Source organism: Prionailurus viverrinus, chromosome C2, assembly GCF_022837055.1.
Source record: "Prionailurus viverrinus isolate Anna chromosome C2, UM_Priviv_1.0, whole genome shotgun sequence".
Taxonomy (NCBI): domain Eukaryota; kingdom Metazoa; phylum Chordata; class Mammalia; order Carnivora; family Felidae; genus Prionailurus; species Prionailurus viverrinus.
Window position 1 is genome coordinate 88,503,167 of NC_062569.1, and position 17,521 is coordinate 88,520,687.

The 17,521-nt window shown below is 36.9% G+C and overlaps 1 protein-coding gene across 1 annotated transcript in view; it reads left to right on the forward strand.

Annotated features, from left to right (window-relative positions):
- The window catches only part of OSBPL11 (oxysterol binding protein like 11), an 88,732-nt gene that overhangs the window by 53,427 nt on the left and 17,784 nt on the right, over window positions 1-17,521 (forward strand). The window contains exons 9-10 of the mRNA XM_047874420.1: window positions 6,350-6,848; window positions 10,381-10,567. Coding sequence (XP_047730376.1) covers window positions 6,350-6,848; window positions 10,381-10,567 — 686 coding nt within the window. The remainder of the gene's footprint in view (window positions 1-6,349; window positions 6,849-10,380; window positions 10,568-17,521) is intronic.

Sequence of the window (17,521 nt, forward strand, 5' to 3'; positions counted from 1 at the left end):
CATCGAGCTCTGCGCTGTCACAGTGCTGCTTAGGATTCTCTTCTCTTCTCTCTCTCTCTCTCTCTCTCTCTCTCTCTCCCCCCTCTGTCTTCTCTCTCTGTCCCTCCCGTGTGCTCTCTCAAAAAAAAAAAAAAAACTTAAAAAAATTTAAAAACAAAAAACAAAAAAAGTAACTTAAAATCTAACTTAAATAGAAAGCATTTTGCCTTTAGCATTTACTTTGAAGCATCTCAAAATCAAAACATTTTTTTCTTTACTTAGGCTTGTAGTGATTACAGGAAAGTTTAAAAAGAAGTGGATTGAATTAAAAACCCAAGAAGCAAACATTTTAGGAATTATTAAAGAAACTCATTAACCTTTCTTCTTTCATCTAACCTTAATATTTCATCTGGGTATCTTTTCTATTCTGGAAATATTTTCATTTTAGTGCTTTAAAAAAGACTATTAGTTGTAAAATCAGTTAGAATGCATAATGAGGGGCACCTGGGTGGCTTGGACAGTTAAGTGTCTACCTTCAGCTCAGATCACGATCTCACGGTTCATGAGCTTGAGCCCCACATTGGGCTCTGTGCTGACAGTGCAGAGCCTGCTTGGTATTCTCTCTTTCCCCTCTCTGTCTCTGTCCCTCCTCTGCTTGTGCTCTCTCTCTCAAAATAAATAAACTTAAAAAAATATTTTTTAATGCATAATGATATGAAAGGTTTGTTTGGTTATTCTTGGTGTTTGCTGTCCCTTAGTAGATTTAGGTTTGTAAGGTGTAAGAACAGTATAGGGGTTTATGAGGATAAGAACATTTGAAAAGAATGTGCTGTGGTAATAATCCAGATGCTAAAGCTCTCTCTAAGCATGATAACTATACATGATAATTATATATAATATTGTTTCCCCACACTTGTTCCTTGTTAAAGATATAAATACATATACAAAGCATTTATATATAAAATCATTAACATTAACCAACTATGAATTACGAACATTCACATAACATTGAAAAGAATGGTATTTTTGAGCAACATTTAAAAATGTGGTGTCTAAACTATAGTCACATCTACCACCTTCTTTCTAACAACACTGATAGAACAAATATTTTTTGAGCCCCCTTCATATTCAGACACTGTGGTAGGTGCTGGGACTATAGCAACATGTGGGTCCAAGTCTGCATGTTGTGAATAATAACTGTTCATTTTGTTCCTTTTTAAATAATATTATGAATTCGGTATAATTATACAGTTTACAGAAAATTTTGGAAAATAAAGGAAAAAAAAATCTCCTATGATTTTATCACCCTAACAACACAAGTTTTTAGAATCCCTTCCAGTCTTTCTTCATATATGTAGTTTATTTCCAATTTTGTTACATTTCCTTTTTTCAGTTAATATTCTCTTTGTGAAATATACAAATGATCTTTTGTGGGTATAAAGGACAGTTCAAAGGACAATAGTGAAATGAATACGTATGTTCTCACGTCTCAGATAACAGGTTGTGGAATGGCCAAAACTTGGAAGCTCTCGGAGGGCCCTTCCTAATTGTAGTCCCCTACTGTTTCCTAGATGTAGCCACTTACTTGACTTTCATATTAATCATCTCCCTATTTTTTTTTTTTATAGTTTTACCACCTGTAAAAGTATCCCATAACAATGTTATTTAATTTAGGAAAAAATGAATAGCCAGCACAAGCTTAGCTATATGAGGGCTCTTTCCCATTCATAGGAGAGGGCTCCCAGGAGAGGATAAGGTAAACAGAGTCCCTGGCTTCAGCTTCTTTTTTTTTTTTAATTTTTTTTTTCAACGTTTATTTATTTTTGGGACAGAGAGAGACAGAGCATGAACGGGGAGGGGCAGAGAGAGAGGGAGACACAGAATCGGAAACAGGCTCCAGGCTCTGAGCCATCAGCCCAGAGCCCGATGCGGGGCTCAAACTCACAGACCGCGAGATCGTGACCTGGCTGAAGTCGGACGCTTAACCGACTGTGCCACCCAGGCGCCCCAGCTTCTTATAAATTATTGAGAAATTTTAGAAGAGCCCTTTATGAAGAAATGAGAAGGCAAAGTTCTGAGTAAGTCCTGTGAAATATATGGCTCACAGAGTTAAAGCATTTGGTATGAGCCAGATACTGGACATTCAGCAGAAATGTGGGCAGAGGGAAGAATCTGCTCAGTGTTTTCCACTGCTAAGCAAGGGTCATCCACTGTGACCCACCTCCAACTCTCAGAGGTAGATTGTAGCCAGAACATGTCTTTGGGTGAAATGAATATCTTCAGCCAATCCAGACAGGAGGGCATGAAAAGGAGAGTTGGTACTTCAGCAGATGCCCACCGTAAGCCAAATACAGATGCAGATGGGACCAGTTTCCCTAGAGCATTCATTCTGTCCTCAGGTTTCAAAAGTTGGTGACAGTGGAAGCATGGAGCACGTGGATAACAGTCTTCCATATGTCTGTCTCTTGAATCACACCACTCTGATGTGGACCAGTTTCCCTGTGTCTGCTGTACAGCTTTCTTCCTGGGATGTCCTTTCATTGTCCTCCTGTGCTAGGTCTATTTCCTGTATTCCTTCTTGTTTGGTTGCCTCTCATTTTAGTGAAGCACATCTTCCTTTAACCTCAGAGAAAGGTCTGTGGGAGGCAAAGTGTGAAAATGTATGTTTGAAATGTCTTTATTTTGCCCTCATATTTGATTGTGAGTTTGTATAGAATTTCTAACTTGCAACTAATTTTCCTTTAGAATATTGCCTCCTTGCTACAGGATTCTGGTAAAAAGACTGAAGTCATTCCAGTTTGTCATCTTATGTAACTTGTTTTGTTTGTTTTTCTATCTGAAATTTAGAATCTTTCCCTTGTCCCTAGAAGTCTGAAATTTCACAGTGACATGTCTTGATATAGGAGTCTTTTTATCCATCATCTCTGGGCATTTGGTGAGCCTTTGCAGTATGACAACTCATATATTTCAGTTCTCTAAAATTTCCTTGAATTTTTTCAGTGATGACTTTGTCTTCTCCATTCCTGTTCTCTCTGAAATCTTTTTTTTTTTTTTAATGTTTATTCATCTTAGAGACAGACAGAGCATGAGTGGGGGAGGATCAGAGAGAGAGGAAGACACAGAATCCAAAGCAGGCTCCAGGCTCTGAGCTGTTACCACAGAGCCCGATGCAGGGCTTGAATTCGTGAGCCGTGAGATCATGACCTGAGCCGAAGTCAGATGCTTAACCTTAAGACTGAGCCACTCAGGCGCCCTTGAAACTTCTCTTGATTTTTAATTTTTGTTACCATGTTTTAAAATTTTTGAATTTTGTTTTTCAAAAAGCATCCTTGTTTCATGCATCTGATATCTTTTCAAGTCTCTGACGATATTAATCATTATTTTTAAGGTTTCCCCCTCTCCCTTCAGAGAGGTTTCTGTTTCTTCCAAGTCTGTTTCTTTATCTTGGTCTTTGTATTCTTAGTTAGAGACTTTCTCAGAGATCTGGAATTTCTTGGATTTCTGTTCATGATTAAGTGTAGGGAAGCTAAAAACCTGATTTTAAGTTTCGAATGTATAGGTGGAGCCTATGCTTTTCAGCGTCAAGTAATCTGGATTTGCTGGGGAACCTAGTGTTAGCATCATTAGATTTTTCCCTCTAGGGTTAGTGAAAGCATTCTTCTGATCTCCTGGTTGGTGGGCAGAGCAACTAGGAGTGTGGAGGAGAAGAGGACTAGGTGGGAGAGGATCTCAGCATCTAACATTTAATTCATATAGGGTTCCTTCCTACCCCTTTTATCAGTATGGTATCTGTTCTCTTGGAAGCCCCTGGTGTTCCCCAAACTAGAGAATAAGCCACCTTGTTTCATTCTGGAGAGACTAAACTTCCAGACCTTGGCTGAGGTGCAGGAAGAACAGTTAACAACACTGTAGAATTGGGGAGGGGATTTAAGGATCCAGTTGTTTTGCACATAGATTTCACTCAGTCATCATTATTTTAGCATTCCTGTTAACCCTCGGATCCAGAGGTACCTGATGCTGTCAGTTCCAGTTCTTGAACCCTCTCCGGAATCTATAAACCCCTAGCTTTCTAGTTAACAACTCCCAAAATGTTGTTGCTCTTTTCTGCTTTCCTGGTGTCTGGGTTTGTCTTTATATGAAAATATTTAATATAATTTTAATGGATTTCAGTAGAAAGTGTCGTTAAGATGTATATATTCAATCCACCATGAAATGAACCTGAAACATTGGTTTCTTTTGTATTCCTGTATCGTCTTCATAACCATCTTTTTAAATGATACAGTAGTTCATCAGGTGAAAGTTCTGTATTTAAGTTCTCTAAACCACTGTTAAAAGCATAGCTTTTAATTTTGTTTTTGCATTTCTTTTTCTTGATTCATATTGTTTCCTAAGGCTAAATTTCTAGAAGAATACTTACTAGGCTAAATGGATACAAACATCTTTGGGCTCTTGAAAAATATTGCAGCATTGCCTTTTCAGTTTGTTGAACCAGTTTGTTGTGCCTCTCCAATTCTACTCTAAAGAAAACTTATCTTTCTTACAGTTATCTGGCTTTAGGTGTCACCGGTTCCCTCCTTTTTTTTTTTTTTTTTTTTGTGGGTTTTTGTGGGTTTTTTGGTGAAAAAATTTAGATTTAGATTTAGCCACCTGGATTCAGTTTAGGTGATCCCAATTTTGTTGGCAACATCCATAGTCAAGAGCCAGTTGAACATATGCCTTCTTATCTCCCTAGGACCTGATCAAAACATTGACCTTGACCTCCTCAGTGTCATAGAGCTTCCTCATAGCCTTTTGATCGGGTGCTTGTTGGCCTTGACATCCACAGTGAACAAGTGTGTCGTTGTCTTCTATTTTATTCGTGGCTGACTGGGTAGTTAGGGGGAACTTGATGATGGCATAGTGGTCAAGCTTGTGTCTCCTGGGGGCACTCTTTTGAAGGTATTTGTGCTGCCTTCAGAGATATAGTGTCTTGGTCCGTTGGAAGGTAGGTGACATGGGGATCTTTTTTGTTTGTGACTGTGAACACCTTTCAGCACTGCTTTCTTGGCCTTCAGAGCCTTTGCTTTGGCCCCTGCTTTGGGAGGTACAGAGCCTTCCTTCTTTACCTTTGGGAGGTACAGAGCCTTCCTTCTTTACCTGTGACACCATCTTTGTAAAAGGCCAAAGTTCCCTTCTTGGGGGATGCCTGACTGGCTCAGTTGGTAGAGCTATGGGACTCTTGATCTCCAGATTGTGAGTTCAAGCCCCATATTGGGTGTGAAGCCTACTTAAAAACAAAATGAAACAAAACAAACAACAACAACAAAGCAAGTTCCCTTCTTAAAATTAAGTGTAAGTTAGAATTTTTGCTTGGGTCAGTGATCTCGAGTCTGTGTATTTTCAGGGAATGGCATTTATTGCCTCTTCTCATATCTCATATCTTGTTCAGTCAGCCACAATTTATTTTGAAAGCAGAAAAGGAAAAAAAAAAGCATGGGTTGCATTTACTTTGAGTTTTACCACCATTTCCCTGATGATACTTTTATCCAGTCTAGGAGTTTGAGGATTTTTTAAAAAATTTCTTCTACCGGGGCGCCTGGGTGGCGCAGTCGGTTAAGCGTCCGACTTCAGCCAGGTCACGATCTCGCGGTCCGTGAGTTCGAGCCCTGCGTCGGGCTCTGGGCTGATGGCTCGGAGCCTGGAGCCTGTTTCCGATTCTGTGTCTCCCTCTCTCTCTGCCCCTCCCCCGTTCATGCTCTGTCTCTCTCTGTCCCAAAAATAAATAAACGTTGAAAAAAAAAAAAATTAAAAAAAAAATTTCTTCTACCTGACCTTCTTGGTGTTTAATCTTAACTTGATTTTCATTTCCTTTTAAGTGTGCTTATTTTTTATAAATTTTTTTTCAACGTTTATTTATTTTTGGGACAGAGAGAGACAGAGCATGAATGGGGGAGGGGCAGAGAGAGAGGGAGACACAGAATCGGAAACAGGCTCCAGGCTCTGAGCCATCAGCCCAGAGCCTGACGCGGGGCTCGAACTCCCGGACCGCGAGATCGTGACCTGGCTGAAGTCGGACGCTTAACCGACTGTGCCACCCAGGCGCCCCTTTTTATAAATTTTTTTAAGAATTTATTTTTTTAACTAATCTCTTCACCCAACATGGGGTTCGAACTCACAGCCCCACAATCAAGAGTCTCACGCTCTTCAGACTGAGCCAGCCAGGTGCCCCAAGCATCCTTATTTTTTAATGAGAGCAAATATTTTTGTGACTTTGTTTTTAATGCTCATCTAGAATAAAGTGTTTTCAGAAAGGTAAGAATAGTTATCTACAGATATGCGCATGGATTAAAATTTCCCACTTTGGTTGATAATTTTGTTGTTGTTATTTTAGGTGGTGCTTCCTACATTTATCCTAGAGAAGCGTTCCTTGCTGGAAATGTATGCAGACTTTATGTCTCATCCAGACCTATTCATAGCCATTACTAATGGAGCCACAGCTGAGGATAGAATGATTCGTTTTGTTGAGTACTACCTTACCTCATTTCATGAAGGCCGGAAAGGAGCCATTGCTAAGAAACCGTACAATCCTATCATTGGAGAAACATTTCACTGTTCCTGGAGGATGCCAAAAAGCGAGGTTGCATCCACTGTTATCAGCAGCTCTTCTACCCAGGCAGTCACAAATCATGCTCCTCTATCAGAGGAGGCTTTGAGCCAGGCGGGACCAGACTGTTATACAGTCAGATTTGTTGCTGAGCAGGTTTCCCATCATCCTCCAGTCTCAGGATTTTATGCAGAATGTGCAGAGAGGAAGATGTGTGTAAATGCACATGTCTGGACTAAGAGCAAATTCTTAGGCATGTCGATAGGCGTAACAATGGTTGGAGAAGGTAAGTAGGAAAACTATCCTCCAATTTTTAATATCTAACTATAATCTTAAATTTGGGGAAGCTTAGATAAATATTACAATTCTGAAATGTCATGTGTACTACTTCTAATTTTTAGTTATTCCAGAATGGTGGGGGAGGAGAGGCTCATATTTATGGACAAATATAAATTATCTTTTTAAAAATTTTCCCTGGTTTTAAATATAAAATATTCTTATTGTAGAATATATGGGAAACTGAGAAAAATATCAAGGAGAAAATAAAGTTTCTCTAAACCCTCCATCCAGAGAGGGATAAATTTAGCTAGCATTTTGTATTTTTTTAATTGTATACATGTTCATACTTTTATTTCTCTTTTGTAAAATTGGGATTTGTTCTGTCTGTAGTTTTCTGTCCTGCTTTTTTGTACTAAACAATCATTTTCCCATGTCATTGATAATCTTTAAAACATGTTTAATGACTATAATATCCTATGAAATGAGATATTTACCATCTTATATTTAACCATTTCCTTTATTTGGGCATTGAAGGTATTTCTGTATTTCCATTATTATAAAAAGCACTAAAGAAATATATTATAGATAAATCTTTATCTACATCTTTTATATTTCCTAAGCAGGTATGCATAAGATATTTTAAAATACATTGCCAGACTTTAATTCCACTTCAGCAAAGGTTATGAAAAAATAATTTAAGGTAATACCCCAAAACCAACAACATCACAAAGGCTCCACAGAAATCATTGCAGAGTTCATGAAACTATAATGGCAGAAAAAACCCTACCATTTTAACGTTAAAGGAAAACTGTTGTTTCCTGAATAATTTGTTCAGAACGTAAACTTGCAATGTAAGCATGGTATAATTAAGCCTGTGATGCTAACATTTTGAGACTTTGTCACTGCAGCTGTGAAGAAAATACTTTATCCCCCTTTCAGTTTTCCCCATTTTTAAAATCTTTTGTGATGTGAGTCTTACCAATTTCCAAATGTTTTAAGTTAATCAAAACTTTTATAACATTAGAAAATACTCATGTTTTATTAATTAAAGTGTTTGCCACCTTCAGTTATAAACTTTGTCACATTTGTTCTCAGATCTTCATGAATCAATTTATTTTATAGATGAAAAAAGTCTAGAGGTGATGATACATATTCAAGGTCATAAAAGTTAAGGCCTAGCCAGGTTTAGAATGCCATCCTTTAACATTCTCTCTGAAAGGACAGTTAGTTCTTACCAGTTCATTTGGCAGAAAGAATCTGGTAATGGTGGCCTCTCCAAGAAAGGAAATACTTCAGGAAATTAGGAAAAGCATTAATATCTTAACCTTGCACTAATCATGAAGGTAGTACAAAACAGGTAATTTTTATTATTTAAGTGCTGATTATATATTTATGGATTACCTTTTAGAAATTAAATTTCTAGGGGCGCCTGGGTGGCGCAGTCAGTTAAGCGTCCGACTTCAGCCAGGTCACGATCTCGCGGTCCGTGAGTTCGAGCCCCGCGTCGGGCTCTGGGCTGATGGCTCAGAGCCTGGAGCCTGTTTCTGATTCTGTGTCTCCCTCTCTCTCTGCCCCTCCCCCGTTCATGCTCTGTCTCTCTCTGTCCCAAAAATAAATAAATGTTGAAAAAAAAAATTAAAAAAAAAAAAAAAAGAAATTAAATTTCTATCAGTAACCTCAATAGAAAGTAGGTGAAATCAGGGAATGGGACACAACAATTTATTTTCCTCCTATTATGGACCATGTTTTATATTTATTTATTGGGGGAAATTCCATTTAATGATTAAATAAGTGAGGTTTTAGAATTCTATTAACTAGTTTATTATCATATACATTCAAAACTGTATATTGCTTCAGATTTTAAATTCTACAGTGTGTGATACTAATGCTAAATATATCCTTGGGAATCAGATCATAAACCCAGGTTATATGATGACATATTTTTAGAAAAGTAATAACATCCTTTCCATCTTAAAATGAATCAGCAGTTATTATTAAACACTTAACGTATATTCAAGGATATTGTCTATATGTCTTCTGACAGCTCCCATTATATATATAATGTATTACATCCAGAACCATGCCACAGCCAGAACCAAGCCATAAATGGCTTGATAATTCTTGATTTATTGTTGCCCTTTGTGAAGACTATAAAGGTAATACAAGAAAATAGTGCATATTACTTTATGTAAAGTAAACTGCTTTAGAATCTCAACTTGTCTCTTTGCTTATCCTAAAAATTAACTATATTAGAATATTTATAACTCTTGCCCTTATTTGTAAACATTAAAAACAGAGTACTTAATGAGCTTTCATTAAGAGAGATGCCATTAGGGGTGCCTGGGTGTCTCAGTTGGCTAAGCATCTGACTCTTGATTTCAGCTCAGGTCATGATCTCATGGTTCGTGAATTCGAGCCCTACATCAGAAGCCCTTGGGATTCTGAACTCTCTCCTTCTCTTCTTCTCTCTCAAAGTAAATAAATAAACTTAGAAAGAGAGATACCATTAGAGTTCAGACTAGTAGTACATGTTCAGTTAAGTATTTATTCTAGTGGTGACCCAGGTAAGGAGCTTGGGTTAGTAATGTAGCTCAGATATCCTTAGTGTCCCTTAATTATCTAGTATAAATTGATTATTAATTAATGTAATTTATCTTCTTATTATATGTATGTTTTTAATTTTTTTTTAATGTTTATTTTTGAGAGAGAGAGAGAGAGAGACAAAGTGCAAGCAGGAGAGGGGCAGAGAGAGAGAGGGAGACACAGAATCTGAAGCAGGCTCCAGGCTCTGAGCTGTCAGCAGAAAGCCCAATATGGGGCTCAAACCCACAAACTGCGAGATCATGACCTGAGTCAAAGTTGGACACTTAACCGACTGAGCCACCCAGGCTCCCCTCTCTTAAATTTTTTTTTAAAAAATCATCCTTAGTATGGCATTACTTAATATAAAACTAGCCCCATTAGAATAATATTTGTTTGAAAACTGTCACTTTTATATCTTATAGCCTAATACTTCAGAATTTGGCAGAGTTATTATTATGACCATATTTTTATGATAGAATTAGTTTTTTTCTTCCTAATATACATAGAATGAAGAATGCTTTTTTTCCCATTAAACTGTCTGAGACTTAAATTCTATAACTACAGCATTAGACATTTATGTATTACTAAACTGAAAAAGTTATTAGTGCTAATGATCAGACCATAACATGATGCAGTATTAACATGTTCTGAAAATCTGACCTAAGAGTCTATTAGAGGGAAATCTTGATCTATTTCCACTGTAACATTTTCTGGTTCCGTGAACACCAAAGAGATAGCAAAGTTATAATAAAAGTAATCTTGATTCACTATTACCAGGAATGTTATCAAATACAATTTTAAGTGAAGTTAGTTTAATCCAAGGTTGAATGAAAATTAACCAAAATAATGTTCATTTACTAGGTTTGAAAAAAAAATAATATGGGTATTTTATAACTGTCTTTTTTTTTTTTTTTTTTTTTTAAAGATGTTAACCACCTTCATGTTTTCACCTTCAGGTATTCTCAGTCTATTGGAGCATGGAGAAGAGTATACATTTTCTCTACCTTGTGCATATGCCCGATCAATTTTAACTGTTCCTTGGGTAGAACTTGGTGGCAAAGTCAGTGTCAACTGTGCAAAAACTGGGTATTCAGCCAGCATCACTTTTCATACTAAGCCGTTTTATGGTGGCAAACTGCACCGGTAAGAACATTTTAATGATCCCTGGCTCTTACTCTATGAGTTTGAACTTGTATTATAACTCCTTATTCTTTTTCTGTTTTGTTTTATGTTAATGGAGTTAGAGTTTTATTTGTGTTTATTTTTTCAAGGCATTCTGGACATCCTGATCTAGTTTTAAAAATAGCGACAGATCTATCTACTTTTTAAAAAATTTTTTTAAAAGCTTGTTTCTTTTGGAGAGAGAGGGACAGAGCGTGAGCAGGGAAGGGGCAGAGAGAGAGAGGGAGAGGGAGACAGAGCCTGACACGGGGCTCGAACTCACGAACTGTGAGCAGATCTATCCACTCTTATAAAAATTTCCTGGTTAAGTAGCTAAGGAGAAGTAGAATAGAATTACTAACAAATGAACTTGCAGTCTGTGGCCCAATTTCTGCCTTTAAGGAGGTTCAGACTAGACCCAGGCCTCAGTGAAGGCAGTTATTGGTACAAATTAGCATGAAAATGTATCTAATCATACGAAATAGTTCAAGAAGCACAACGATGGAAGCCTATGTTTTTAGGTACTAATACTGTGAATGGTGGCTTTGTTCTACTTCCATCTAGGAAATGGCCAGTTCTTAATATTCCCTTCTGGCCTTCTCTCAGTCTCTTCAGCACTGGTCCAGATCATCCAAATCACACGAAGACAAGTTATCTAATAGAATCTTCAAAAGGGATACTGTCTCCCATGTGGGTGATGGGTATTGAGGAGGGCACCTTTTGGGATGAGCACTGGGTGTTGTATGGAAACCAATTTGACAATAAATTTGAAAATATATTGAAATATATTGAAAATATATTGAAAAAAAAAGAAAAAAAACCAAAAGGATACTGTCTCTTTTCCTTAAGCCCTTGATATTTATTTATTTTTTTAATGTTTATTTATTTTTGAAGGAAAGACAGAGCATGAGTGAGGTAAGAGCAGAGAGAGAGGGAGATACAGAATCCGAAGCGAGCTCCAGGATCTGAGCTGTCAGCACAGAGCCTGACAGGAAGCTCGAACTCACAAGCCTTGAGATTGGACACTTAACCGACTGAGCCACCCAGGCACCCCCCTTGGTATCTATTCTAACTGTCCCTAAAGTAGGGTTAGTTTTCTCTGTCTATAAACTCTTTATCGAAAAATACATACCTTGTTGATGATTTTCACAAAGTGAAAATTTGAGCATTTTGATCTAGACATGGAACATTACCAGCATCCTAGAGATCCTCCTCATGCCCTCTTACAGTTATACACACACACACACACACACACACACACACACACACACACACACCCCACTTATACCCCTTCTTCCTAGGGTAGCCACTTTCCTGACTTCTAATACCATTGATTAGTCTTGCCTGTTTTTGAAATCTATGTAATAATGAAATCATACACTGTGTGTTCTTTCATATTTGACTTTTTGCTGAACATTATGCTTTTGAGATTCATCCATATGTAGCATAGTTCATTCTCCTCACTGAGGATTGTATTACATTGCATGACTGTCACAATTCACTTATTCATTCTAATGTTGATGGGCATTTGAGTAGTTTGCAATTTGGGGCCATTATAAATGGTACTACTAGAACATTGTGTAGTGAATATATGTATGAATTTCTGTTGGATAGATACCCAAAGGAGAATTGCTGAGTCATAGGGGATGGAAGTTGAACTTGAGTAGGTGCTGCCAAACAGTTTTCTTAAGTGATTATTACCAAAGCACACTCCCTGCAGCCATGTTTGAGACTTTCAATTGCATATAGCAATTTTACTTTTTCATTCTTAGACAACTGGTACTTAACAATTTTAGAAGTGGAAAGAAAGATTGATCGGTCCCCAGACATTGATTGAATGGCCCTTTATAAATGTTTCAAACACTAAATATTTCAAAACACTAAAGCAGAGAATTAAAACACACACATACACACACACATTACCCAAACATAACCACTAGACATTGTCAGAATGGTCACCTCTTATCCTTAGAGAAGGTAGTAATATGGTTAATACTTTGCTCTATGCACTTATACTTAACTTCTCTCATCATAGTAATCACAGGATTCGAACCTTACAACCAGCAAGGGCTTTAGAAGTCACTAGACCAACATTTATTACGTGCATATATCCCTTTGCAACATGCCTGATAACTGATTTGTTCAGTCTGTGTTGAAACATCGTTAGTACAGAACTCACAGTGCATGAGGCAAGCAGTCCCTTTGGACTCCTCTTATTTCTATGAAGTTAGAGCTGAAATGGATATCCCTATAACATTCTTGCCTTGGTGAAAGTATTCCTCAGTGTATATGCTTGAGTAGAATGCTTAGGGGAAAACAACTACAGTGATAAATCTTCCAAAGTCAGCACTGTTTATTGTCAGTGACACTGATACATTTCTTAGTGGCATGTCATTTTTTTTCATAAGTATTATTTTCTGGATAAGGAGACATGGAGCAATTTTAATTGTCTTTTTTGCAAACTATTTTTGGTCTCTGAAACTTCATTCTGAGAGTGTATGTGCATGTGCATATATGTGCATGTATACCTGTATGTGTGTTATTTGAAATCCTACAGGACTCATACTACCTGTAAAAACATTAAAAAAATTTTTTTAATGTTTATTTTTGAGAGAGAGAGAGACAGAGCACAAGCAGAGGAAGGGCAAAGAGAGAGAGACACACACAGAATCTGAAGCAGGCTCCAGGCTCTGAGCTCTCAGCACAGAGCCCAATGTGGGGCTTGAACTCATGGACTGCAAGATCATGACCTGAGCCGAAGTCAGATGTTTAACCAGCTGAGCCACCCAGGTGCCCCTAAAAACATTTAAAAAAAAAAAAAAAGTTATTTATACACAAATTTATTTTCTTGATTGGTTGGTCTAATTTCCCCAACATGGCTGTAAGCTTTTTGACAGAACTATACTGTTTTGGGCCTTCCATTGCATCTGTACAGTGCTGTGTACATAGTAAGTGATCTGTAAATATTCGTGCAATTTTATTTGGAAATATGATTGAGCATGAGTTTCTCTCTTCTTGGAGATAGAATCTAGTTCACTCTGTCAAATCATACCTATTCCCAATGATCCTTTAATACATTACTGGTTAACTTTTTAGATAGGAACTCTTAGGTCTGAGTTTTTTAGAGCTTCACTCAGTTGATATCCCCTTTCTTCCTCTAGGACAGCCCAGCAGAGGTTTGAAAATAGCTCTTGCAGGCTGTCTTCATTTTTCTCTTCTTTGAGTTTAACATCTTTATTTAACAATCATTTTCAATGACATGAAAAACTAAGAAAGTAGTTTTGGTGTTAGTATATTCTACTCAATGCCAGATAGTTGATAGTAACTGAAAGGAAAATACTAGAGACCCAGGTAGGAGTAAATCAGTAGATATTTTAACATTAGTACCAGATGCTAGGGCAGTGGGGATCAGTCTCTCAGGAGATACTGAGGCTTATAAACACCAACATACACAGAAAGTTGTATTGGAATTTGGATCTAAACTATAAAATCGAACCCAGGTCATAATTTTTTTTACTTTCAATTAAGTATGTTTATATTCCTGTTCAATCCTTGCCTTTTGAATATATCTTTTAACTTTGATATAAGAATACAGTATATTATTTTGCTGGCAAATCTGATCCTTATTTTGAAGGCAGTGGGGGAGTCAATTAAAATTTTAAGCATGGAAGTAGTAAATAAGCATGTTATTTAATTATTTTTATCTTTTATTTTGGAATCATTTCAAACCTACAGAAGAGTTGTACAAACTCTCATATATCCTTGGCCTAGTTGCTAGCATTTTGCCTCATTAGCTTTATCAAAGTCTTTTTCTCTCTATATATATACTTCTTCTTATTATTCCTGAAACATTTGAGAGTTAAACATCTGTGTTAAAGGTATGTTAGTCTGAATTTCTTAAGAACAAGGAAATTCTCTCCTACACTCACAGAACAGTTGTCAAATTCAAGAAATACAATACTATTATCTGATATATAGTCCGTGTTAAATTTTGTTAATTTTCCAAATAATCAGCAATATTTTTTCTCCTGAAAAATCTTGCATTCATGTCAATGTTACATCCCTTTAGTCTTCTGGAATATTTCCTTAGCTTTTCTTTGTCTTTTACGACATTTTTTTGTAGACTACAGGGCAATTTTATAGAATGCCTGATGATTTATTTTTGTTTTGTTTGTTTTAGGTTCAGGTTACATATTTTTGACGAGAATACATTATAAGTAATTTTGTTTCTGGAAGTGATATATTTTAAGTATTTATTTTTTAAAACACCTGTCTGGTGGCAGATGAAGAATGAACTGGAGGGTAAAGGGAGTGAAGAGAGAGTAGAAGAAAGGAGGCCAGACAGACATGCAGAGGTGACCCTTCAAGGAGTAACTAACAGGATGTAGAGGATCAGGGGCATCTAAGATAGCTTTGGACGACATCCTAGTTATTTACTACCAGTTAATAAACTTCTCTAAAACTTAAGTGCTTGAAACAGCAATTTATTATCTTTCACAGTTCTGTGGACTGACTAGGTTCAGCTGGGTGATTCTCTCATTGTGTCTTTCATGTTACAGTTGGATATTGGTTGAGGCTTCAGCCATCTAAGGGCTTGACCCAGCTAGATATCCAAGGTAGCTCACTAACGTGGGAGGCAGTAGATCTGGCTGTTGACCAGGATCACAGCTGGGGCTGTCATTCAGAGGACCCTCATGTGGCCTTTCTGCGTGACTGGGGCTTCTTCCACCTTGGCAGCTGGATTCCTAGAGGAAGCATCTAATAGCATTTTAAAAGACTTACTGGCTTTTGATACCTGGTTTTCATATTTTGACTTCTTGAAGACCCCTAAAAATTTCAAATAGATATCCTCATTTTTGTTAATGGTCAGTCATCATATTTACTCTTTTGTTTCTTTCAATCTCTTACTTAAATTGGCTTCTTTTCCCCCTTCATATTCTTTACCTATCTACAATGCTACATTCATTTGATTTTTCTGTCACTTGGAAGTACTACCCTTTTCTCTAGTAGTCTCTTTCTCTCCTTTGCATGCATATATACATTCTGTCCATAATTCTTGAGGGATACTTTTAGCTGACTCTGAAGTTTCCTAATTTTTTCCATTCTGATCTCTCTCAAGACTGGTGGTTTCACCTAATTTCTCATTTAAAAGATTCCTATCAGAAACAAATCTCTCTACTGTTGATACAATATTATAATGAAGGCTTTCTTTCATGCCTTCCTCCTTAGCCTAGTTTTTTACTGCTATCTGCTATCAGAGCAGACACATTATCTGCTGTCTGCATTTGATATAAATATATTATCTTCCACTTGTCTTCCCTTACTCCCTCATTTTCCACAACTCTCTCCAATGCAGCCAAGTGAGCCTACTTAACTATTCCTCATGCCCATGTTCTCTCCTAATCAGATTTTCCACACTCACTTTAAGATGATGATGATCGTATAAATCATCCTAAAGCGAAGTCAGAATTATCAATATAGATAAATAGACATAGCATTCTATCTATCTATCTATCTAGTGGTATGATATTAAGATGACATGAACTATCTAAGTGACATACTTTTCTGCATGCAGGAGATACAGAATAGAAAGAAAGACCACCTCTGCCTTCAAGAAGCTTTCAGTGTAGTATTAGAATCCAGCACCCTATCTTTGGAAACCATTTGTAAAGCTTTTAGGGAAAATGTCATATATAATAGACAGTTAAAAACAGTCTATTATTATAATAATCATAGCATTGGAAAGGAGATTAGATAATTACTATACCTGAAACTAAAAAATTTTTTATAGTTTACTTATTTATTTTGAGGGAGAGAGAGAATCCCAGGTAGGCCCTGTGCTGACAGCATGGATGTGGGGCTCAATCCCATGAACCATGAGATCATGACCAGAGGCGAAATCAAGACTCAGATGCTTAACTGACTGAGCCACCCAGGCACCCCTGAAAATAAAATTTGATTCTGACTCATATGTTGAAGTAAAAAAAGAAACATGATGTTCGACATATATCTCATTGTCTGATAAAGGAAGCCTATCACTTTTTCAAGAAAAGACAAACTATTTTCCTGGTATTAAATTTTAAAGGGATGTGTTGCAGGTATCCTTACATAGTGGCATTTAGAAACATAATAGTGTCTTCTTCAGTAGTTCTGCATAAAATGTAATTATCCTTCATGTAAGCATTTCAGATATATATCAATAAAACCCAAAGCTAAAGTCAACTTTCAATCAATAAAAACTTTTTTTTTTATTTTTTAAGATTTTGTTTGTTTGTTTTTAAGTAATCTTTGTACCCAATATGGGGCTCAAATTCACAATCCTGAGATCAAGAGTCGCATGCTCCACCAACTGAGCTAGGCTGGCACCCCCAGTCAATAAAAACTTTGCATATGAAGCCAAGTTAATATATTCAATGATTTTCTGGTATTCCAAGTAGCTGTAGAGCTAAAGTCTAGACCACATAAAAGGCTAACTTGATATCACGTTTTTAGAAAGTGAGAGAACAAATGCCTTGTCAGTTATCAATCATCCTCACTTTAGAGATGAATAGGATAATAACTCAAGATGTAGCTTTTTTGCTTAGTATCTTAAGGACCATATCCTATGTTATTGGTTGATACAAGATCTAGATCTACATGCTTTATATATTTAGACAGTCATTTACTTATTGTCTGTAATTGCTTTCATGCAACAGTGACAGAGTTAAGCAGTTGTGACAGAGACAGTCTGGCCTGCAAATCCTGATAATTTACTTCCCAGTCCTTTACAGAAGAATTTGTCAACCCTGCATTAGGCCGTTATGAAGAATGATAAGCAGAATGAGGCAAGGCCCTTCTTCCTCCTTGTGTTCCTTTTGCATATTTCTCATGCAAAGGAATGGAAACGGCCCACCTCTCGTATGTGTAATTCTTGTTCCCTGCCCCAGTTCTCTTCGT